Here is a 25,125-nt window from a genome sequence, read left to right as displayed (position 1 = left end):
GAAGCTGAGGATCTCTCTGAAACGTAAAGTAACTTGCTCTACAACTAATTAAACATTACCTAGAATCTGTACCCAGGGCTGTCCCACTCTGTGCCATTTCTCCTCTACCAGTCAGTCTCACAGAGGGTGGTAATGAAATGACCTAGACACAATACAATCCCCATGGACTGAAGAGCCTTTATTTGATAAACTCATTCTAGAAGACCCTAATCTTCTTCAGAAACTTAAGTTCTTAGTATCTCAGAGGAAGCAACTTGTTCTGTGTGTTCACAAACCACCCAAGTATACTTTAAGATACCCTGTGCATGAGACCACCCACAGATCTTGCCTAATCAGCATCCAAGTGGCTCTGAGGGTAAGTAAGAGGGGATTCATTTTAAAAATTAGAACATACATACTTCACATTTAGGCTAGCCTGCTTACAAAATTAAGACAAATTCCTCCATAGTTTTTAAAAAAATTCAGATTACTTTTACTAAGGAAAAATCTCATTAGCATCTCAATTACTATGATTTAAAAAGAATTACATAGGGTACAGAATAAACAAATTATGTTTTGGGAGTTGTTCAACAGACAAAGTACACCTAGAGAACATAAAAATTCTTTATTTAAACTAATCCAGCCAGTGTTGAGATAGTCTATGTTAAAAATAAGACGTTTAAAAAAAATTACAGCACAGTTAGCAAGGCAGTGACTAATTAAGTCACTCAGTTTAATTTTATATTCTTCACAGTCATTTGATAATTAGGTAATGATGAACAATATTTTCTGCCACTTTGGAGATAAGTTAAATTCTGCAAAGAAGAGAATTCTACTAGTTGTCATTGAATTCTATAAAAGAGGTTTAAAACATTAAAATTCATAGAAATAACACAGTAAAGCAACATGAAAATAAACTGGAAAACACAAATACACCCGCCCATCCCAAGAGTCTAGAGCATTCCTTTGATCTGTCCCTTTAATGCCTCTCTTACTAGCTCATTCCCTTTTCCTAGAGTGGTCAGCAATTAAGACACTACTGCTCTCTCTGTATGGGGATATTTTGAGTCTAAAGTGCCTTTGCTCTTTTAATTTTTCACTTAATCCTAGAAACAGTCTTCTGAGATTAAGTATCACTTGAATTTCAGAGATGAAGAAAACTGCAGCTGAAAGTTGTCGCTTGGCCAAAGTCATACATATAGTTACCAAAGGCAGAATTAGGATTTGAACCCAGTTTCATCCAGCTTGGGTCAGCCCATGCTTTTGCTGCTTCAGGGTGGTACAGGCCACTTTCTGGAGACAAGTTTTTGGTACTTCTTGAGCTAGTATGGTTCTTAAGATGTAAATGTGTTCAACTCCAGGGCTGAGGCCACTCTGGTCCCCAGGCACTTGCAATTCCCTTCCCATAGCCCTAGAAACTACTTCTTCCTTCCCCTAAGGGATTATAGTTGTTTCTCTGGCCCTGACAAGCCCTGATGCCAAATAAACCCAAGCAGCTACTCCCTCATTTGGGGCATAAAGTAGTAAATGGGAGCTGTGTGCTTGTATAATTTTAGTAAAGGCTGCTAAAAGCTGTTCTAGGTAACAAAATTATTCAGGAACTATCCAGTATGCCTTTTCATATTGAAAATTAAAGAAAAGCCAATATATTTTATAATTATAGCTGTATAATCTAAGTTACTTTTATATATAATCATAGATTTTATATTTCCCCTTCAGAACTGTAGCAGTGTTCTTAATAAGGCTCACTGTCAGTCAAATATTCCCTTCCTCCCCAAATAATTACAACTTTGAATGTTTAAAGGCCATTCACATAAATTTCATGTTATTTCTCAAAATTAAGACATTCATACTAAAGAAAGGTACCAGTCTTAAATTACTAAAGTTAACATACATTACTGCAATCTAACATAGCTCAATCTATATTTGCTACAATCCTAAAGAGAAGTGGCCACTTATCTGTAAGGGGGAACATTTATATTGTCATGCATTAGGTATGGTGAACAAGAAAATAAAGAGGGTTTTTTGAACTATCTTTAAAAAATTTGATATTCATGAAAATAACTGCAAGATCATTCAGGTTACTGAACATTAAAAGGGCTGCTACTGAACAGCTGAAAATGTTTTTGAAAAATGAATATAAATCTAGTTAAACAGTGATTATTAAGGTGCTAGCCTCCTCAATACAACAAGCAATTAAAATTTAAAAACATTAGTATTTGGGGGGGTTTTTGCTTATAATAAATTGACAAAAACAATGACCTTAATATTTACTCAAGATTTCTTGTTTTCATAATTATCTTCTCACTGACTGGTATAAAAACAAAGAGCTCAAGGTCTCACCTTGGTTTACTTGCTGCTAGTTTTTTTGTCTGTTGAAACTAGACCATAAACTACATAAAAGCAGGAACCAAGTCCAACTTGTTCACCATTGCATCGCACACAGCATTTTGCACAGTGCTTGTGCAAGTAGGAGGTGATCAACAGACACCTGAATAACGGAATCTATGAGAGGAGAGTAAAATAACTTTATTGATCTTTTGCAAATCCTTCTCTGTGCTCAAACAACTATAAACCGGCAGCTCTAATTTTTATAAACATGGATTTAAAAGCCTTACTCCAGTGATGGAAGGACCTGATGTCTGTCTCATGTCTCTCTCTCTTCCTCTCTCTCTCACACACAAACACACACACACACACACCACAGTAATTAAGACTGCATGAGTCAAAATCACATTATGAACTATGAGATGTCGACATTATATAAATAAAATTTAATAGTGAAAAAGTGATCTGGAAGCCCTGCGAATTTTTACCCTATACATTTTGGAGGACATCACCTGGGTTAAGAAAAAAACATAACAAAGTTGCATTTGTTCAGATAATCATTTGAATGTTTACATAAATTTTTGGCTTGTTAACTAATTTATATTTCCTCATATTAATATATACTCCTGTTTAGCCTGTAATCAAATTATGCCAGTGAGAAAAATTCTCGTAGTACCTTCACTGAGTTGCTGATTCTAAGAAAACACTGAACATGAACATGTACAAAAGAGCCATTTGAATAAAATAGTATGTTCATTTTTAAGTATTTGCACAGTTTGATCTTTACATTTCTTTCTGGAGAAAATATGATCAAAACTCAGGTTCACCATGCTAAGATAATGGTTCAGATGACTGCCATAAAAGAAGTACATAAAATACAATGAAAACAAATCACATCCTCAGGTTCCGTGATTACTGAGAGGGTTTCCCCTGCCCTAAGTGCTTTATTATATTTCTTAAAAATATGAGAGCAGCAGTTTGTCACAAATCTCCACTACTGTGCATTAATGATGGAATCAAAACAACACAACAGACCCATATGAATGAGAGAACTGAAGAACAATGAAAAGTCACAGTTCTATGCTTCTTCTTGCTCTGGATAATTTAGAATTTTGCGGTGTGCCTGACGTAAATATTGCTGCTGTTTAAAGTAAACCTTGAATGCTCCTTTAATCGCAACAAAAGCAATTCCACCCTAAAATAAAAAGAAAAATTAGCTTTTTATAATGCAGATTTATAGAAACATAATAAAAATAATTTTACTTAAATCACAAAAGACAGGCACTGATGCTAATTCAGGTGACTGCAAATGAAAGTTTTCTTTTTTACTGAGGGGTGAGATATGAAGAGAGACATTACAGGTAGCAGGGATCAGAGATGCCTCTCTAAGTAATCTTCTTTCACTCAACTCTAAATTTATTCTCATATAGTAGAGAGAGTAATACCCAGGAACTATGTGCAGGCTGCCACCAGAGGGTAAAAGTGGCAACAATAATGTCAGCAAACAACGTGAGAACTTACTATGTGCTAGTACTTCAAGTGAATTATCTCATTTAATCCTCAAAATAATCCTGGGTAGCTATTTCTATTCTACAGGCACAAAGAAGTCAAGAAATTTTATTTAGGTTTCTCAGCAAGGTGATGTCTGTGATAGGATTTGAACTGGGCAGTCTGACCCTATAGCAGAAGCTCTTCACCATATCTTGTTGGTGACAGGGATGGGTGTAACGATTCATGCTTTTTCCAGGGAGGAAGTGACCCACAGCATAGTTCCAAAAGACCAGAACTACTGTGGCAGATCCTCCTTTTCACTGGTATTGGATGACAGTAGGGGTCAGAGAGAGGCTTATGGTACCAGGAGCCATAGAATATTTTTCTAGTCCCATTTTTTTTTTTTTTAAATATACAGTTCATTCTCTTTTGTATAGTCACTTGAAAAAAAATAATATTAAAGCCATCTTACCAAGATTGTCCTTTGTAAGTTAGAGTTAACACTACTGAACATTAGTTTACCAACTATTGTCGCAATAGTAGGAAAGACAAGGGCTCCACACAAAATTCGGGTGGCAGAGACATGATCTGCTAAAGGATTAGCCTCAGCTGGAATTCGAGGAACAGGACAACCAATCCCTAGAGAAAAAAATGTAGGGTATTAGTACTAAAAAACCAGAATAGCTACAATATCTTTGGCATGCTAAGAATCGGCCACAAGATTAATTTGTTATGCTTGTTTTGACCATAATTCAAGGTCTTACCTGGAAATATACTGTTTAAAATTTGTAGTTTATTTGAGTATTTGCGCCATAGTCTAAGCACATAATCCTCCCAGCGAATCATCTTGCCTAATATCAGCATGACAGGAATAGTAGGAAGTCCAATTAAAAGGAATAAAGGATCAGCTCTCTCCATAACATCCAGACCTTCTTTATGGCCTACAACCTGTGAAACAGATAGCATTTGCTACAATCATTTCCTTATCTAATAAAAGGCTGCATGTTTGAGTGTAATTCATTTTAGAGGAAATGCTAAATTTTAAAAGAATACAGAAATAGAGTTTTAAAAATAAGCTGGAAAGCTATCAGTCCTGATTTATTTTTAAGAAGTGTCTCTCATTCAAGGGGGGGAAAAAAAAAGCTCCCAAGCTGTTTCATATTACTTTGGAATAAAAGCTTTAAAACCCACAATAACATTTCAGTTAGAGGGGAGGGGACTTCTGGTTCTTGCTTCCATTCCTCTTACTTAATTTGGTTAGACTGGGCTATAATTTTAGGTCTCATGTGTCTTCCAGAAGAGCATCTGTTTTTCTGTTCTTCCTACTAGGAGGTAGCACAGCTGGCCAAGGCTGGCCTTCAGATGGCCTGAAAGCTCATTTCTCCTTGGCTTTCTCCCCATTCAGTGGTATCTTAGACTAAGCATGATTTCTTTGGCTGACTAAATGCCTGCTCTACAGACCTAACTCCCCTAAAATGCAATCCCGAGGTCTAGATCCCAGGGACTGCTACAGGAGTTCCAGTTTTGGCTAGAGGTTCCAGTCATTTTCTCTAATCCAGGAAGCCTAGGCCCAGAGATTGTCTTTACCTATACTGCTTGCCCCATGACATTCTATTTTTAACATCATTTTATTATTTTTCAATATTATCACTTTAGAGTTACAACTAAATGTGACTTAAATACTTCCAAAGTATTAGCAAATAAATTCATAAAGTTGAAAACTTCCTTTGTTGGGTTATTATTATTATTTTTTTTAGAATTTAGGGTTTAAAAATATAGAGTGATCAGCATGGGGTAGCAGTAAAAACCTTCCAATCAGGTGTCTAAGAATGGGGAAACAAAAAAAAGATACAGGGTAAACAGTCAGCAAAGGGCCTTTGTCCCATTTGTGCTCAAGCTGAGGCTGACCATACATGCATACTTGCAAGCATTCATTCAACTGAATACTGATTACGTGCTAGCTACAGGCCTAGGTACTAGGAATTAAAAGGTGTGCTAAATAGCCATCTTTTGGAAGTGTGCAAATATAAATGTTAAGGAACTAGGATAATATAATACCCGTAGTGTTATACCACCTGCTACTACAGTCAGACTCAAGGGTAACACATGAAAGATGAATTAAGCAATAACGTTAATTTAGGTCAATACAAAATTAGCAAATCTTGCATAGGATAATGTGCATTCTGTTTTTTGTTCCTTTTATGGCCGCATCTGTGGCATGTGGAAGTTCCTGGGCTAGGGGTCGAATTGGAGCTGCAGTCGCTAGCCTATGCCATAGCCACACAACACTGGATCCAAGTCACATCTGTGATCCAAGCTATGGCTTGTGACAACACTGGATCCTTAACCCACTGAACAAGGCCAGGGATCAAACCTGCAACCTCATGGTTCCTAGTTGGATTCATTAACCACTGAGCCATGACGGGAATTCCAAAATAAGATTATTTTTAAGACTTCAATTTTGAGGTGAGATTCAGGAGCTATAGACTGTCTTCTGTAAGAATTTTGTATCCATGTATAAAAAAAGGCCTATGGAACTTTAGGCTTATAGAAAGGTTTGTTTTTCAGCTTAAGAGCTAAAAGCTAGATCTTCTTAGGTAGGCCTGCAGTTTTCACCAATGCTGAAAGGCTAAGAGTTTTAATTAATTTTAAAGCACTGCCTATAGAACTCTACTCTTAAACAGGAGAACAGTGATGAACAGGTTTTCTTAGAATTAAGGATAATTAAATGTAATATAATTAAGAATGGACAATGCTTGTGGGGCTTGTCTTTACACTAGAGGCAGAGGTGGAACTAGGCTGGTTATTAAGGTTCCATTATTCTAGGATAAAATTTTCCAGCTGCCTTTGGGACCAGGTTTCATTTAAAGAGCCCTAGATTAGGGATAGGATTAGCTTCTTCCTGCAAGCTAAGAGTTAAATGATAGTATCTATGCTACAAGATTGTAGCAAGAATTATATGCAACAGTACTTGAAAGGTGTTCAGCCAAGTGTGGTGAGAAAAAAAGTTATCATGTTGTCTATTCAACAGAAATTTATGTGGAAGGGCCCATTCAAGATCTTCACAATGAACAGGGATTGGACTTAAGATTGGTTCATGAAGAAATAAATGGGAATAAATGGATAAAATATAGTGATCTGATTCCTTAATCTGATTTACTTGACTTCAGAGTAGTCAATTAAAAAGGGGGGGGGGAAATAAAACAGTCAAATTTAAAAAGAAAACCCCAAATACTGCTGATAGTACAGAGTACACAAATGTTATCAAATATACTCAGAAAGATAAGTCTCCCAATACTCTTAAATCACACAATAGCACCTACCTACTGTCACAGCTAATCTCTCTCACTTCTGAGCTAAAAAAATCTTTTCAAGTGAGACAGCACACGTGAAGGTTACTTCTAAATGGTAACACATATATACATGTCTTATAATTTCAGTTCTTTTCTGTCACCTTATTAACCTTTTTACTGTCACTATTAACATGTTCATTTTCACTCATATCATTTCTTCCTCTTTACTAATCCAAATTATTCCCTTCAAGGGTCAGCTTAAGACTTATTTTTTCATAACTTCAAATGATCTTTCACTTTTATTGAATTAAAATACCGTGAATGTAGTCTTCTGCACTCTCTTCACATCTCTTTACATAACCTTTTAACTGCTCTCCAGCTGTTCACTCAAGTATACCTTGTCTCAGACTATACTGCTTGAGGCTGGGGATCAGGGCTTTCAATTTGTTTTGTATTTTCACAGACCTCAGTTCAGTGTTAATTTTTTTAATGACTCACACTAATAGGTTTTAAAAGGCCAAAATAGAGCTGGTGGCCCTTTACAGGGGATACAAACTATATTCTTTAATTGGCTCCTGCTGTTGAAATGTCTAATTATCAAGATTCTGTTAAGATTGATCTAGCCTAAAATCTTTTCCTCAAAAGGAGCCACCCTGATTCTTAGAGTCAATTAGGTCTTAAAGAGAAATCACTCAGTCTCAAAGGGCTTTTGTTTCCTCATCTACAAATATAGTTCTGTGTAATGTATTTGGATATTACATAATGTACAATTTTGGAGTTCCCGTCATGGCTAAATGGAAATGAAATCTAACTAGTATCCATGAGGATGCAGGTTCGATCCCTGGCCTTGCTCAGTGGGTCAGGGATCCGGTGTTGCCATGAGCTGTGGTGTAGGTTGCAGATGCAGCTCGGTTCCTGCGTTGCTGTGGCTGTGGTGTAGGCTGGCAGCTGCAGCTCCAATTTGACCCCTAGCCTGGGAACCTCCATATGCCATGGGTGTGGCCCTAAAAAGAAAAAAAAAAAAAAAGTATTATCTCTAAGTTTTCAGATCTTTGTGAATCCTAGCGAATGGTCCTGAACTTCCTTGATCTAATGATAAACTGATACTCATTACTGGAGTTTAACAAATAACTGTAGAGAATATTATTAGTCAAACCTGTTACAGGAGTTCCTGTTGTGATTCAGATTCAATCCCTGGCCTCACACAGACTGTTAAGGATCAAGGAACTGGCATTGCTGTGGCACAGGCTGGCAGCTGCAGCTCTGATTTGACCACTAGCCTAGGAACTTCCATATGCTGCAGGTGTGGCCCTAAAAAGCAAAAAACAAAAAAAAAAACCCCAAAAAAGCCAAACCAAAACAAACAACAAAAAAAACCCCCAAACCAATCCCCCTGCTCCCCAACAAACCCATTACTATTTGATAAAACAGGGCATATTAAAAAAAATCAGTACTTGGAGTTTCCATCATGGCTCGGTGGTTAACAAATCTGACTAGTATCCATGGGGACTCAGGTTCAATCCCTGGCCTTGCTCAGTGGGTTAAGGATCCCACATTGCCATGAGCTGTGGTGCAGGCTGCTGACGTGGCTCAGATCCCGTGTTGCCGTGGCTCTGGGCGTAGGCCAGCAGCTACAGTTCTGATTCAACTGCTAGCCTGAGAAACCCCATATGCCACGGGTACGGCCCAACAAAGACCAAAAAAAAAAAAAAATAAATAAATAAATTGTGACAGTCTTTTAAAGTCTGTGAATATGCTATACAAGGAAAATCAATGTATAGGATTGTCTCTACTTTCAAGGAAGTTACTTGTTAATAAGAAGAATAAAGCCTGAATATAGCAAAAGCTAATTAACTTAGGTAACCTAAGAAATAGCACTTGGTCAACAGTAGATTAGCTGCCATCTGAGGAACTAAAATGGCATACACTTTGCTGTACAGCAGAAATTAAAACAACACGGTAGATCAACTATACTTCAATACAATTTTTAAAAGTATGACATGAATGTTAGAGTTTCTGCTGTGGTACAATAGGATTGGCAGCATCTGGGGAGTGCTGGGACACCGATTCAAATCCCTGGCTTGGCACCATGGGTTAAGGATCTGGCATTGCTGTGAGCTGTGGCCTAAGTGGCAACTGCAGCTCTCATCTGATCCCTGGCCCAAGAACTCCATATGCCGTGGAGAGGCCAAAAACGGAAAAAACAAACAAAAAAACCCAAAAAACCCAAAGAAAAAAGAAAGACACGAATGTAGAGGAAGAAGAAATCACACTGGGCAGGAGTTGCCTGATAAGGTTTCATGGAGGAAAAGTGGCTGAACTAAGGCTAAAGGAGGGTTTAAATTTGGGTAAGTGGAGAGAGGAGAGGCATTAGGCAGGCAGGGTGACATAAGCTAAAGGACATAACATAAGGATGGGTGGAGGAGACAGTCCAAGAGGCCTCAAGGTAGAATGAAGTTACGATTGTGGAGAACACTGGTAACAGGTTAGGGAAATGGAATCTTTTTCAAGTCAGTGGTTCTCAATTTTTACCCACTATCCTATGACAAATGATTTGTGATTCATTCCAGTGACTATATCCAGATTTCTGGGGTGTCACCAACATTTTATGAGGAAGCCTTGCAATATTCTGTCTCATCATAATTATTAATGGAGCAACCAGAAAGACTGCTCACTATGGACCTAGCATAGATGGGTTATGTGCAATTTCTAGAGTATTACATATAATTCCCTTAATCTCCTTTTTCTTCAGGTGCTCTTTAGTTTATATTAAAGAAAAGCAAGTTATATCACCTACAAACCTATGTGTGTCAACTATTACTAAGGTTATTATGAAACACTTAATCAATATACGTCCTGCTTTTAAAAATGATTACTTAAGGCAAAGAAGATGGTAAAATTTGAAGTAAGATGTTGAAAGGCATTATTTTAGCAAGATTTATTTGGAGGGATGGATTGACAGAAGAGAATGAAGTTAAAACAACCAAGAGGCTTCTTTAGCCATCCAGGTATGATGGAGGAATGACAGTAAGTCAGGTCTTAAAGACTATGGAAGGAAGCCATAGATGTAAGACATATCAAAAGAGAAACTGGACTAGATCAATTGACTAGATACAAGCTATGAAGTAGAGTTAAAGGTAATCCTATGTAGGCTATAAATTGAGTAGATGGAAACATAATTGTAGAAATCAAAGATATAGGAAAATTACAGCAGGGAATAAATTTAGGTTTCAAATTGAGGAAAAACATAAGTTTTACTTCAATAATAGTGTGAAGGCACAAGAGGTCATTTAAGGAGAACCAAAGTGCTCTTACAGAATTTTTTTTTTTTTTTTAACTTTTTTTTTTTTTAGGGCCACACCTGAGGCATATGGAGGTCCCCAGCCTAGGGGTCAAATTGGAGCTACAGATGGCCTATGCCACAGCAACACCAGATCCAAGCCGTGTCTGTGACCTACACCACAGCTCATGACAATGCTGGATCCTTAATCCACTAAGCAAGGCCAGGGATCGAATCCACAATTTCATGGTTGCTAGTCTGATTCACTTATGCTGTGACACAACGGGAACTCCTAAACTGCTCTTATAGGATTGAATCTGGGAAAAGGTTAGGGCAAAAGGCACAGGTCTGCACACAAAACACAGAGTTATGATAGCTGGAAATCTTTAAGGAAGAAGTATAAAGTAAGAAGAGTCAAGGGCCTGGGACTAAATCTCGAAATCTAAGTCTCTCATCTTTACCACCAGTTACTGATTTGTAGCATTGTTTTGTAATAGCAAAAAGCTAGAAATAATTGTCTAATCAACAAGAGACTGGTTAGTAAAGTGTTGAAAATCTATACAAAGAATGCTATGCTTTTCTCCATACTTTTGTGAAAAGATCCTCAAAATTCACTGTTTTTGGAAAAAGAGGTGTTTATGTTTAGATCTAATATCCTTCCTTTTGGAGGGGAAGGTATAGTGTATGTAAGAGAACATTTATTTTTTCTTGCATATGAACAAAGAAAGTATGGAAGAATATATCTGAAACTAATACTAGGGGCTACATGGTGAGAGGGGAACCTGGGCAAATGAGCGAGAGGAGTAGGAAGTCTTTCCCCTAGATAGATTTTTATATATTTTCTTATTTTTAAGCCATGAGAATGTTATTACTTGTTCAAAATAATAATTTTTTTTGTCTTTTCTAGGGCTGTGGCATATCGGGATTCCCAGGCTAGGGGTCTAATCGGAGCTGTAGCCGCTGGCCTACGCCAAAGCCACTGCAATGCCAGATCTGAGCTGCATCTGCGACCTATACCACAGCTCACGGCAACGTCGGATCCTTATCCCACTGAGCAAGGCCAGGGATCGAACCTGCAACCTCATGGTTCCTAGTCAGGTGGGAACTCCCCAAAATAACAATTTTTAAAACTCCTAATAAAAACCTATCTAACTGATCTTCATATCAAAAGTAACATCATCAAATAGAATAAAATAGTGAACCTGCATCACTGTCACTGCTCCATAAGTCACAGCTGTCCAATAGATAGAGCCAACCATTATTCCCGCTGCAGCAAAAGGACAGGCTTTTGAGATCAGTCTATCTGCAAGATCCAAGACGTAAACAACTGGACCTATAATACAAAGAAAACAAGTAAAGTTTCAACATAATACCTTAAAAAAAAAAAAGACCTGTTCAGTATCTTCACAGATCTAAAATATTTTAATGAAGTTGGGTGTTCTGATGCTTTAGAAATAACTTTGATAAATGCAATAGGAACCTGAATTTCAAAAGATTTAGAATTTCTCAGTCATTTGCACGAATAGCTAAGTTTTACTTCCTAAATCTGGGAAACACTCTCTTCAAATTTTTATCTTTATCAGTAAACCTAACACAAACACAGCTGCTTCTTAGGAAAATAGTTCTCTTACTCTGTTAATCACACTGGCTACAGCAGAATGACATGGCCATTTCAGCCTGCTCTTTCCCAAACAGTTCCTGGCCACAATTAGATTCTCTAGTACTTGATAAGAATATAACTTCTTTGACTTCACTCATTACTTCCTTAGCAGTGTATGAAGGCAATTAGGCTATTTTTTCTTTTTTCTTTTTTTTTAAAAGGGCTGCACCCATGGCACATGGAAGTTCCCAGGCTAGGGGCTGAATTGGAACTGCAGCTATCAGTCTATGCCACAGTCACAGCAACTCGGGATCTAAACTGAGTCTGTGACCTACATCACAGCTCATGGCAATACCGGATCCAAGGCTATTTTCTTCAGGTTACATCAAGTCAATCTATCTTACTTTGATTTTCAATATGCTACACTTAGCTGAGTATTACTCTCTAATAAGGTTCTTTTAATGATCATGCCAGTTTTTATGGCATTCTAACAGTTGTATGCGCCAATTATGCTTCTATTATATGTGCCTACTAAGTGAAATTTGGTTACTACCTCCCTCTGGTAGTTACTTAGGAATTGTTACACTTGGAGGAATTCTAATTAACTACCATCAAGCCCAATATAATTTAGCTCCAGAATTTTCAAGAGTAGTGAAAAGGTCTTGGGCCTGAATTAGAGCAAGGTCGAAAGAACTGAATATCTTAAGCTTAACTAAAGGAACATGAAACCTTGACTTAGTAATCATCATTTGTTGAATGCCTTCTATCTACAAATATTACTTAAGACATTTTCTTAAGAAATATATGAGTTATTACCTACCTCTGGGGGTTACAATCTACAGGAGGATGCTATATACAAAATCAATTTATTTTCATTGTACAAAGAAATTAATATCACTAGTCACTGTATAAAGAGAGACCACATTATGAAGAAGAAAGAACATTAGGAGAGATGTCCAAGAGATCTAAGATTTAAATTTAGCATATTTACCTACTTTTGTCAAAATATAACTTACATATAACATTTAAAACTATGACAAGATATCTTTTGGGACCAAAGAGATAAAGTAAGCCTAGTTCAGTGCATACTGACCCTACATCCTCTAGTAATAGTTAGCAATTCTTGAATATCTACATGATAGTAGGCACTCTGCCACACATGAGTCATTATTTAATCTCATAATGTAGGATTTAATCCTTAAAATACACAAATTTGCTGGGCTAGGTTTATAACTTCCTCAGAAGGCACAATAAAAAGCATTTTAGTGAGTCACCAAAGACCCCTCTAGTGCTGGTACAAAAAGCTAAATAGGTGAATATAAAACCTCAAAACTTCAGCTTTTATATTCCCTATCGTAATTATTAAATCAGAAAACTGAAGCCACAAGAGAACACAACTAGACTCTTTACAGCACATGTATCTACCTACCCACATCACACCTATCTGAAGTCAATCCCTTCACTTATATACCAGATCTCACCCCCCTGCCAACTCAATTCATGGCTCCAGCAATTCACTTCTACTCTCATTTCCCCCCACCCTTTACTGGATTATTTTCATCAAACCAACATGTCATTTATTTCTTCTGTCTTAAAAAACAAAAACCCCCACCACCCCCAAATTCTTGATTCTTCTTTTCCCACTGCTTCATTTCTCTGCTCCCTTTACAACCAAATTACTTGAAAGACTTCTGTTTTCACTCCCTCTCCTTCAATTCTCTCTTGAACCCCCTCCACCAAAACTGCTCATCAAAGTCCTTAACAACCTACACACAGCTAAAGCCAATGGCTTAATCTCAGCCTTCCTCTATTTGGCCTTCCACCACACTCCGACAGATGTTCCCTTCTTCCCAATATGTGGTTCTTCATTGCATTGCCAGGACGTCACTATCTCTTGGTTTTCTTTCTACCTCACTAGTCAATCATTTTTCAGTCCCCCTTGCTGGTTCCTCTTCTTCTTGACCTCAATGAGGCCCATACTGTCAACTTCTAACTCATCATATTCCCTATTTGATTATTCTGCTCTATTTTATTTTTCCCAGAGCACTTATCACTTACTATACTCTAATTTACTTGTTAATTCTGTTTCCACCTATTAATGTTGGGTTTGAGGAACTATGGTCCGTGGAATGTTTTTGTAATTAAAGTTTTATAGGAACATGGCCACATGCAAAGCCTAAAATACAGTTGCCCCTTGAACAAGGTGGGTTTAAACTGTGCAGATCCACTTATACTTGGCTTTTTTTTCCATAGTAAATACTACAGTACAACACAATTCTGTTGGTTGAATTGATGGATGCAAAACCATGGACAGAGGGGAACCGTGGATACGGAGGACTGACCATAAGTTTTTTTTTGTTGTTGTTGGTCTTCTGTCTTTTGAAGACCGCACTTGAGGCATATGGAGGTTCCCAGGCCAGGGGTCGAATCAGAGCTGTAGCTGTCAGCCTATGCCACAGCCACATGAGATCTGAGCCGTGTCTGTGGCCTATACCACAGCTCATAGCAATGCTGGATCCTTAACCCACTGAGCAAGGCCAGGGATTGAATCTGTGTCCTTGTGGATGCTAGTCAGATTTGTTTCCACTGAGCCATGATGGGAACTCCCTGACTATAAGTTAGATGTGGATTTTCGACTGCACAAAGGGTTGGCACTCCCAACCCCATGTTTTTTAAGGGTCAACCGTATTTACTTTTAGGCCTTCCTTTTTCATTATTTTGTATGAGGCCCAAGTGATAAGACTATTTTCTACCCAGTCAGAATCAGATTCTATTAAGAAAGAAGGTATTTTATCTGCTTCCAACTCACCTCCCCCTCCTCCCACCTTTTCAAAAGGGTAGTTAGAAAAATGTACTGATGGAGCAAAGCAATATAACTTCTAAGAAAAAGTAAAAGGTCAATTAGATGAGAAATAGTTCCTAAAAAGTAATCCATCACCACCAATTTTACCTAATGAACATGGACAATATAGAGATATTTGAATTGTCTTTCCCTTAAAAGATCTCAGAAGGTTCTAACACCGTAAACTCAATTTTCTCCCTAAATCACTGGGTATGAATTCTTTCTGTACAAACAAAAATAAACAAATCCTCATACTTCCTTCTGGAAAATATTTTACTCATCCCTTGGGTCATATGAAACAGATGTGCTGGATTAAATGAACACACTGGTTGCATTTTATAATCCCCAATTCTAGTTTTCCTGACAAAAGTTTGTCTGAGCTTTTGTCTTAGTTTATTTTGCCTAAACCTCTCAAGTCTCTTCCAGATAGAAGAGTCCAAGATTAGTTTAATATTTAAAAGGAAGGGTAAGTGATCAGTGTTAAAAATGCCATTTAGAATCATGAACTGCCACTGGGGGAAGTATTTCTGAGGGCTAAAGATTACCTAGGCAAGCTATTTGCTGAATAAGAACAATCACTGAAAACTTTTTTTTTTTTTTTGGCCTTTTTGCCTTTTCTAGGGCTGCTCCCGGGGCATATGGAGGTTCCCAGGCTAGGGGTTGAATCCCTGCTGTAGTCACTGGCCTACGCCAGGGCCATAGCAACGCAGGATCCGAGCCGAGTCTGCGACCTACACCATGGCTCACGGCAATGCTGCATCCTTAACCCACTGAGCAAGGCCAGGGATTGAACCCTCAACTTCATGGTTCCTAGTCGGATTCGTTAACCACTGTGCCATGACGGGAACTCCAATCACTGAAAATTTCTGGATGGCATCCCTCAATCATACTTTTCTTATTAGGAAGCTTATCATGTGCTACTATCCTATGACTTGGTGTCATTAAAGGAAAATAGCCCCAGCCACTAGATTCTTCTTATTGTCCTATTACAACAAAAAGAGGTATGGGAAATAAAGAAAGGCAAGACTCTAGCCCTTAAAAACCTCAATTCTAATGGGGAGAAAGAAGTATGAATGAATGCAACCTCACAAGTTAAAAATGTAAGGTTAACAAGGTTTAAAAAAAAATAAAAAATAAAAAGGTTTAAGTATTTTAAAAAGGCGTTATTGAATTTTTAATGCCTCAGTGGGCTTCATCACTTATGTTTTCAACAATACTGTATTTATACAATGAATGGCAATTAGAGAAGATTTTTATAAATACAAGTTTTGAAAATTCAATAATTTAAAGGACACTAGGAAATCTACTGTGAATTCTTTTGTACAATAAAGCTTTTGTAAAGAAAATAACTGTACCCTAAAGTTTTCGGTAAATTCAAATTTTCACATTTCAGATTTGAATGACATCAAAGAAAGATCTGGGAACTACTAGGGAAACTCCTAAGTCCATGTCTACTGAAAAGAAGTAATCAATTTTATCTGGCAGACTCTGCAAAAGTAGATTTGTTGTGATTTAAATTTAAGTCTGTATGCATGGTGTTAAAGGTACATCTTGAAAATTATGAAATTAATGACTGAAGGGCAGGTAATACATAGTGCTCAGAATATCCTGGCATTGCTTACTATGATATCCAGAATTGCCAGGACTTTTCTTGGGGATAGAAAGGTATCCTCAAAAACACGCCTGACCAGTTCTTGGGAAGTAATTCCTAAATGCTGCTGGAGTGTTCTAACACAAAACATAATTGAATGCTTCACAAGATAACCTTACGTAAGTTCCTGAGATGGTATCAGCTCTCATGAACTCCAGGGTTTCTGTTAAATGGTCACATTTAAAAAAGAGATTTAACAAGAAAAATATACTGCAGAAGCTACTCAAGTTTCCGGGTTTTACTGGTTTGCTTTTTGCTTTGCATACAACTAGCTTTGACCCAGACCCAACTCAAATGCCGACTTGCTAAGCCAAAACATCAACCCCACTTTGAGATTCAGAACCATCCAGAATTGCAGATTGTGGAGGCCACCAAGAATCTAACAATGTAGTTCTAAATTTCTTTCCTTGCTCGAAGTCTTCTTTTTGCTGCACACTATTTCTGGAATGTCCTATCCCTATTTTGATTAAATCCATGAAAACCCAACTTCCCAATGAAAACTAACCTAACCTGATAGAGGCTAATTGCTCTATCCCCCCCATTCATATCCACGAGGCTTCCTTTACATACTATCCCACGAAATGCACTTACCCCTTTGCTTGTGCATAATGTTAGTACTTTATATTCTTGTTCAATGTTTGCTCAGTTGTCTCAATGTCCTTTATGTCTGTCCATGTCAGCATCATCTTAGACTGAAAACTCCCAGGGGGCAGGGGTCATGTCTGTTTAACTCGTTTTGTACAGTGCCTAGGATAGAACCATGTACAGATAGGTGCTTAAAAAAATGCTTTTTAAATGATGATTGGCATCACTCTTAGGGACTCTCTAAGCTATCTCAGCACATGGTACTGGGCAGTATATCAGGGCACTTTGGCTTGTTTCACAGGGTGTTAGAATATAATGGCACAGGACCTAGCTGCAGCACTCTGTGGCAAGTATCTGACTCAATTACTTGTTAAAAAACAAAAGTATTAATTACATGGTCTCAAGACAACAAATGTAGATTTTTTTGAGGACATGAAATAATATCAAAACCACAATTCAATTAAGAGTTAAAAGTATGTGGGAATTTTAATGGGTAGTAGTTTTAACTTTTAATTCTTTCTCTAGAATTCATCACTGTTTTATACACTAAGACTCTGGAGGCTAGATCTAAGAGCCTCAGACGAGTTTATGTAAGTTTCATTTTTAATTGCTGTATTTGTGGGTTGAGATTTTACCGTTTTTTATGTAAAAACAAACACCCTGCAAACTCAGCTGCAAATTATTTTCCTTAATAACAAGAACTTAGTCAGATTGTAAACAGAAGAAAGGCTATGTTCTTGGACAATTTTTTATTTAACCAGACTAATAATAATTGACCAAAAACCTCTCACAACAAAACAAACAACACTAAAGAATAAAAGATCTAGAGTCGAAGCAGATGAGCACCATGTTCCTCTGTGTGTGTGCGTGTGTGTGTGTGTGTGTGTGTGTGTGTGTGTGTGTATGAATAGTAACTAAAGACCATTGTGGTATTTGTTTATGATTACATAGTTTGTGCCAAGGGAAAGCTTAAATTTATTCTCATTGGAATAAAATAGCCCATAGAATATTTGAGAGCTATAAGGTCAACTATTAAGTACTTATTAAGCACCTATTGTACACACAGCATTTTACTATGTATTAAAATAAATGTAAATAAAATTTAACACACCAGCCTCTGCCTCCAAGGAGCCTACAATCTAGTCAGGGACAAACAATAAATACACATTAAACAACTGGAAAACTTTACAGCAAAATAAACAAACATATGATAGTATCATACAAACTATATAGAAAGATGTTAATAATTTTTTAAAGTTAAGATTATAGACGGGGTAAGGATAAGAGTTTTTAAATTACTGTATTATGTACTTACTAATTAACAGAAGTTAACCTTGAACCTAGAAATCTATGATCTGAAAAGGAGGGGGCAGGCCAAAAGACCTAACTAGAAGCAAAAGACTTTATTCAGAGGGTTTACATGTGTTTAAAAATCTAGTATGCCAGTAAAGTAGGGGTTAATTGATAGAAACTGTGGCCAGATCTTTGAAGAACATAACACAATAGGAAGTTCCTGGTGAGAGACATGCTAAAACAAATAAGCTATTTTAGGAAAACTATGATTATTTAAAGTCAGAACAAACTAGAATAGAATCTGCATGATTTTGTGTCCAAAGTGAGTACAAAGAAAGACAATGTAACACTGATCCCAAAGTAGCTTAATATAAAAGAGAGTTGAATTGGAAAGGATAAAGAAACATCAAAATTTATTAGAGAAAAACATTGTTTTGAATGTCTTTTTATTAGGATAAAACCATTCCTAAGGTATTAAATTCTCTGAACTTCAAAATAAAAAGCTGAAAAAGTTGTCATGATGAAAGAAAAACCATTGTCAGTTATTATTATTACATAAAAATAGATGGCAATATTAATATTCAATACTATATATATGCCAAGGAATTGTTATTACATATTCTTTTTCTTTAAACATACCAATATATATATATTTCAAATTCTCCATGATGAGAATCACCTTTATTAATAAGAAAAACTACTTTTTTGAGAATAACGTAGGCTATCATAAAATTTAGGCAACCATACCCTAAGGAAAGTCAACTTTTTTGGCTGTGCTCATGGCATACAAAAGTTCCCAGGCCAAGGACTGAACCCATGCCACAGCAGTAACAACGCTAGATCCTTAACCCGCTGTTTCACAAGGGATCTTTCTAAGGAAAGTCAACCTACCGTTACTGTTTCATTTTCTTTTCCCCTTTATATGAGAAACTCACCTAAGGCTCCTTAGGAGGCAAAATAACAAGGTGGGTAAGGATTAGGTAGGGTCTACTATATGAACATGGACAAAATGCTATCTCTGGACCTCAATTTCTACATGCGTAATGATAATGAAGATATTTACCTCAAAAGTTTTTGTGAAAATCAATGTATACGAAGCTCTTAATATAGTACTTAGTGTTCTGCTGTAACAACATCAGATATTAGCTCTTTCAAAAATGGCATACTAAGGCACAAAAGAATTTGGGAATAAGAGGTATAATCCAAGAGAGATGTTTGAGGAAAATTTTATGATTTAGAACTCTGGTATAAAAATAAAACCATTTCTGAGTTCCCATCGTGGCGCAGTGGAAACAAATCCAACTAGGAACCATGAGGTTGTGGGTTTGATTCTGGGCCTCGCTCAGTGGGTTAAGGATCCGGTGTTGTTGTGAGCTATGGTGTAGGTCACAGATGCAGCTCAGATCCGGTATTGCTGTGGCTGTGGTGTAGGTGTAGGCCGGCAGCTGTAGCTCTGATTAGACCTCTAGCCTGGGAACTTCCATATACCTCGGGGTGTGGCCCTTAAAAAAAAAAAAAAAAAGCAAAAAAATAAAAACAACAAAAAAACCCCAAAACCATTTCATAAAAATCTGAGGTAAGAAATTAAGGTATTTTTTGCTTAAAGGACAAGGAGGAGGGAAATCTGACTAGTATCCATGAGGATATGGGTTCAGTCCCTGGCCCCAATCAGTGGGTCAGGGAACCAGTATTGCCATGAGCTGTGGTGTAGATCGCAGACATGGCGTGGATCCCACATTGCTGTGGCTGTGGTGTGCTGGCAGCTACAGCTCTGAATCAACCTCTAGCCTGGGAACTCCCATATGCTGTGGGTGTGGCCCTAAAAAGCAAAAAAAGTAATAATTTAAAAAATAAATTAAAAAACCCTCTTAATTATATGAAGAAGGTACTTGAGTTCTTAAGCCTATACTGGTTTTCAAGTACTGAAATAAGCCAACGATGTACTTTGAGAACAATCAGTAAAGTAACAGGTTGGATTTATGTGAGTAATAGAGGGCCATATGGTTCAAGAAAAACAATGGAGACATTCTTAGAGAGTAAGGATAGCTTAGAAAATAAAAAAGTAAACTGAAGCAATGGAAAACTTTAAGTTTGTGGAAAATGTATTTTGTATTTAGTACCCTTTTTCAATCAACAGCATTCTTTCTTGCTTTCAATGGTTTAGCCACCTCACAAATAAAGCAATGTAAATTAAAACTATGAGATCCCTTTTCTTTTCTTTTTAATGGCCACATCCATGGCACATGGAAGTTCCTGGGCCAGAGATGGAATCTGAGCCACAACTTTGAACTATGCCACAGCTGTGGCAATGCCAGATCCTTTAATCCACTGTGCTGGGTCAGGGAACAAACCTCCGCCTCTGCAGCAACCGAGCCTCACTAGTTGGATTCTTTCTGTTTTTTTTTAGGGCCGCCCCCACGGCATATGGATGTTCCCAGGCTCGGGGTCTAATCCAAGCTGCAGCTGCCCGCCTACGCCACAGCCAAGCCGGATCCTTAACCCATTGAGCGAAACCAGGGATTGAACCTGAGTCCTCATGGATATTAGTCGGGTTTGTTAATCACTGAGCCACGATGGGAACTCCACCCTAGTTGGATTCTTAACCCACTGCTTTATAGCAGAAACTCCTGAGATCCCTTTTCTTACCTAACAAATTGTACTGATTAAAATGTTAGCCAATCTATTGGAAGCTGTAAGTAAAAATGCAAACTCATCTATTGCAGGTACATATACAAATGGTGTAACACCTATGGAGGTGAATTTGGTAATATCCAGCAGACGGATATGCACAATTCACCTTTTGACCATATAATCCCTTCTCAGTTCATCTTTAGTAAGTATTCTAAGCTAATAAATGCAAAAAAAAAGGAAAAAGAAAATTACAATGCCATTCTTCTGTGCAATCTAATGAAATAGATCTAGAAGAAATAAATGAAAAAAATTATCAATCTCTGCTAAAACCAGTAGATGGAAGCTGACAGGGAACTCTACTGGATGCATCAGATTGATAACACCTATATCTACTCATCAGTCTTATAAAAAAAAAGATAACTACACATTTTTCCTGCTTTACTGGGCTATTATTGACATATAAGTTTAAGGTAGGGAATGTTATAATTTGATAAACGTATATATTGAGAAATGATTGCCACAATAAGGTTAGTTAACACCGTAATCCTCTTACATAATTTCCATCTTTGTTGTGGTAAACACTTGAGATCTACTCTCTTAACCTTCATTTATATAATACAGTTGTTGTTAATTATGGCTACCATACTGGATGCCTACAACTGACTCTTAGAGTTTGGCTATTTTAAAGTCCACTTATAAGGGAAAACATACAGTATCAGTCTTTCACTTATTTCACTTAGCAAAATGAATGCCCTTAAGATACACCCATGCTATTGCAAAAGGTAAGGCTTCTTTTTTTTTTTTTTTAAAGTGGCTAAATATTCCTCCATATATATATATATATATATATATATATTCCTCCATATATATATATATACACACATACACACACACACAAACACCATATTTTCTTTATCTATTCACATGTTGATGGATGCTCAAGTTAGTTCCGTGTCTTGACTATTGTGAATAATGATGCAGTGAACATGAAGGGGTAGGTATCTCATTGAGACGGTGATTTCATTCCTTTGGATATCTGTTCAGAAGTGGGATTGCTAGATCATAGAATAGTTAAAAATTTGGGGGGGGCACTAATCTCCACATGTTTTTCCATAGTGGCTCTACCAACATACATTCCAACAAACAGTGCACAGAATACTCTTCCTCTACAGCCTTGCTAACACTTGTGTACTGTCTTTTTGTTAATTGTCATTTCTAACAGATGCGAGGCAACATCTTATCGTGGTTTTGATTTGCATTTCCCCAATAACTAGTGATGTTGGGCATCTTTTCACTCATCAGTTGACTATTTGCATGTCTTTTATGGAAAACTATCTTTTCAAGATCTTCTGACTCTCACTATGGTGAAGTGGGTTAAAATCCAACTGCAGCAGCTCAGGTTGCTGAAGAGATGCGGGTTTGTTCCCTAGCCTGAGAAATTCCATGTACAGCACATATGTGTAGCCATTAAAAAAAAAAAATCTTCACCCATTTTAAATCAGATTGTATGTGGTTTTTGCCTTTTTTTTTTTTTTTGTATGGATTCCTTATATATATATTTTGGATATTAATCCCCTGTCAGGAGTTCCCATCGTGGTGCAGTGGGAACGAATCCCCATCGTGGTGCAGTGGGAACGAATATGACTAGGAACCATGAAGTTGTGGGTTCGATCCCTGGCCTCACTCAGTGGGTTTAGGATCCAGCGTGGCTGTGAGCTGCGGTGTAGGTCGCAGACACAGCTTGGATCTGGTGTTGCTGTGGCTCTGGTGTAGGCTGGCAGCAACAGCTCTGATTAGACTCCTAGCCTGGGAACCTCCACATGCCGCAGGTGCGCCCTAAAAAGACAAAAAAAAAAAAAAAAAAAAAAAAAAAAAAAAAAAAAAAAGACAAAAAACAAACCAAAAAACCCCAAAACCAAAAAAAACCCATCAGATAGATGGTTTGCATATATTTTATCATTTTCCATAGGCTGCTTTCACAGTTTGCTACTTTTTTCATTTGCTGTGCAGAAATTTTTTTTTCCTTTTCTTCTTTTTACAACTGCACCTGTGTAGGAGTTCCCGTCTTGTCTCAGTGGTTAACAAACCTGACTAGTATTAATGAGGACACAAGTTTGATCCCTGGCCTTGCTCAGTGGGTTAAGGATCTGGTGTTGCCATAAACTGTGGTGTAGGTCTCAGATGTGGCTCGCATCCTGCATTGCTGTGGATGGGGTATAGGCCAGCAGCTACAGCTCCAATTCAACCCCTAGCCTTGGAACCTCCATATGTTGCAGGTGAGAATCTAAAAAGACAACAAACAAACAAAAACAAAAAACCCTCCACCTGTGGCATATGAATACTCTGGCCAGGGGTTGAATTGCAGCTGCACCTGGGGCCTATGCCACAGCCATGGCAATACTGGATCCAAGCTGTACCTGTAACCTACCACAGCTTGCATAACACCAGATCTTTGACCCAGTGAGTGAGGCCAGGGGTTGAACCCACATCCTCATGGGGACAATGTCAGGTTCTTAACCCACTGGGCCACAATAGGAACTCTATAAAGTTTTTTATTTTTACTATTATTTTGGCCAAATTCACAGCATATGGAAGTTTCTAGGCCAGGAACTGATCCCTCGGCACAGCAGTGACAACACTGGATCCTTAACCCGCTGTGCCACAAAAGGACTCCCTGCAGAAGCTTTTTAGTTTGATGTAGTCCCATGTATTTAGTTTTGCTTTTGTTGGTTGTACTTTTGGTGTCATATCCAAAAAAATCATTGCCAAGACCAATATCAAGGAGACTTTCTTGTTTTATTCCACTGTAATTTCCAATCTTAAACCTCTAATCCATTTTGAATTTTTCCAGCACCATTTACTAAAGAGACAATTCTTTCCTCATTGAGTATTCTTGGCTCCCTTGTCAAATATTGAACATGTTGTTGAACATGTATGTGTGGGTTTAATTCTGGGCTCTCAATTCTGGTCCACTGGCCTACATGTCTTTTTATACTACTACCTTATTGTTTTATTAAAGCTTTGTAATAAAGTCTGAATCAGTAAATGTGATGTCACCTGCTTTGTTCTTCTTCCTTAGGATTGCTTTGGCTATTTGGGAGTCTTCTGTGGTTCCATACAATTTTAGGATCATTTTTCCTACGTCTGTGAAAAATGTTATTGGACTTTTTTTTTCTCTTTTTCTCCTTTTAGGGCCGAACCCGAGGCATGTGGAGGTTCCCAGCCTAGGGGTCTAATCAGAACTGTAGCTGCTGGCCTACGCCAGAGCCACAGCAACACCAGATCCAAGTCTCGTCTGCGAACTACACCACAACTCATGGCAATGCTGGATCCTTAACCCGCTGAGCAAGGCCAGGGATCAAACCCTCAACCTCATGGTTCCTAGTAAGATTTGCTTCTGCTTCACCATGACGGGAAACTCATTATTGGACTTTTTTTTTTTTTTTTTTTTTTTTTGGTCTTTTTAGTTATTTCTTGGGCTGCTCCCTCGGCATATGGAGGTTCCCAGGCTAGGGGTTGAATCGGAGCTGTAGCCACCGGCCTACGCCAGAGCCACAGCAACGCGGGATCCGAGCCACGTCTGCGACCTACACCACAGCTCACGGCAACGCCGGATCGTTAACCCACTGAGCAGGGGCAGGGACCGAACCCGCAACCTCATGGTTCCTAGTCGGATTCGTTAACACTGCGCCACGACGGGAACTCCCCATTATTGGACTTTTGATAGAGATTAAACTGAATATATAGATGGCTATGAAGTATGGACATTTTAACAGTATTAATTCTTCTAATTCATGAACATAAGATAGCTTTCTAATTATTTGTGTCTTTAATTTCTTAAATCAATGTCTTGTAATTTTTTCATTTTACTCACAAGTATTTATTATAAATGGGATTTGCTTTATTTCTTTTTCAGATAGTTTACTGCAAGTGTGTAGAAACACAAATGATTTTTTTTTTTTTTGCTTTTTAGGGCTGTACCCGCAGCATGTGGAGGTTCCCAGGATGGGGGTCCAATCAGAGCTAAAGCTGCTGGCCTATACCACAGCCACAGCAACACTGGATCTGAGCCACATCTGTGACCTATGCTGAGGCTTGCAGCAACAAAGGATTCTTAACTCACTCAGCGAGGCCAGGGATCGAACTTACGTC

General features: G+C 37.8%; 1 protein-coding gene across 2 annotated transcripts in view; it reads right to left on the bottom strand.

Annotated features, from left to right (window-relative positions):
* Positions 1-448: 448 nt before the first annotated feature.
* The window catches only part of MARCHF5 (membrane associated ring-CH-type finger 5), a 53,695-nt gene continuing 29,018 nt past the window's right edge, over positions 449-25,125 (bottom strand). The window contains exons 3-7 of one of the 2 annotated variants that reach the window (XM_084994873.1): positions 17,056-17,211; positions 11,574-11,704; positions 4,563-4,746; positions 4,271-4,437; positions 449-3,502 (exon numbers count right to left, since the gene is read on the bottom strand). In XM_084994873.1, the coding sequence (XP_084850999.1) occupies positions 3,386-3,502; positions 4,271-4,437; positions 4,563-4,746; positions 11,574-11,704; positions 17,056-17,071 (615 nt within the window). In that variant the 5' untranslated portion in view covers positions 17,072-17,211 and the 3' untranslated portion in view covers positions 449-3,385. The remainder of the gene's footprint in view (positions 3,503-4,270; positions 4,438-4,562; positions 4,747-11,573; positions 11,705-17,055; positions 17,212-25,125) is intronic. The other variant, XM_001927572.6, reaches the window with a different exon arrangement.

Source organism: Sus scrofa, chromosome 14, assembly GCF_054392235.1.
Source record: "Sus scrofa isolate SSC_HxYL_T2T_F1_AM1 chromosome 14, Sscrofa_HxYL_maternal_Yorkshire_Landrace_v2.0, whole genome shotgun sequence".
In the NCBI taxonomy this organism is placed as follows: Eukaryota; Metazoa; Chordata; class Mammalia; order Artiodactyla; family Suidae; genus Sus; species Sus scrofa.
This window is presented reverse-complemented; position numbering and strand designations above follow the sequence as displayed.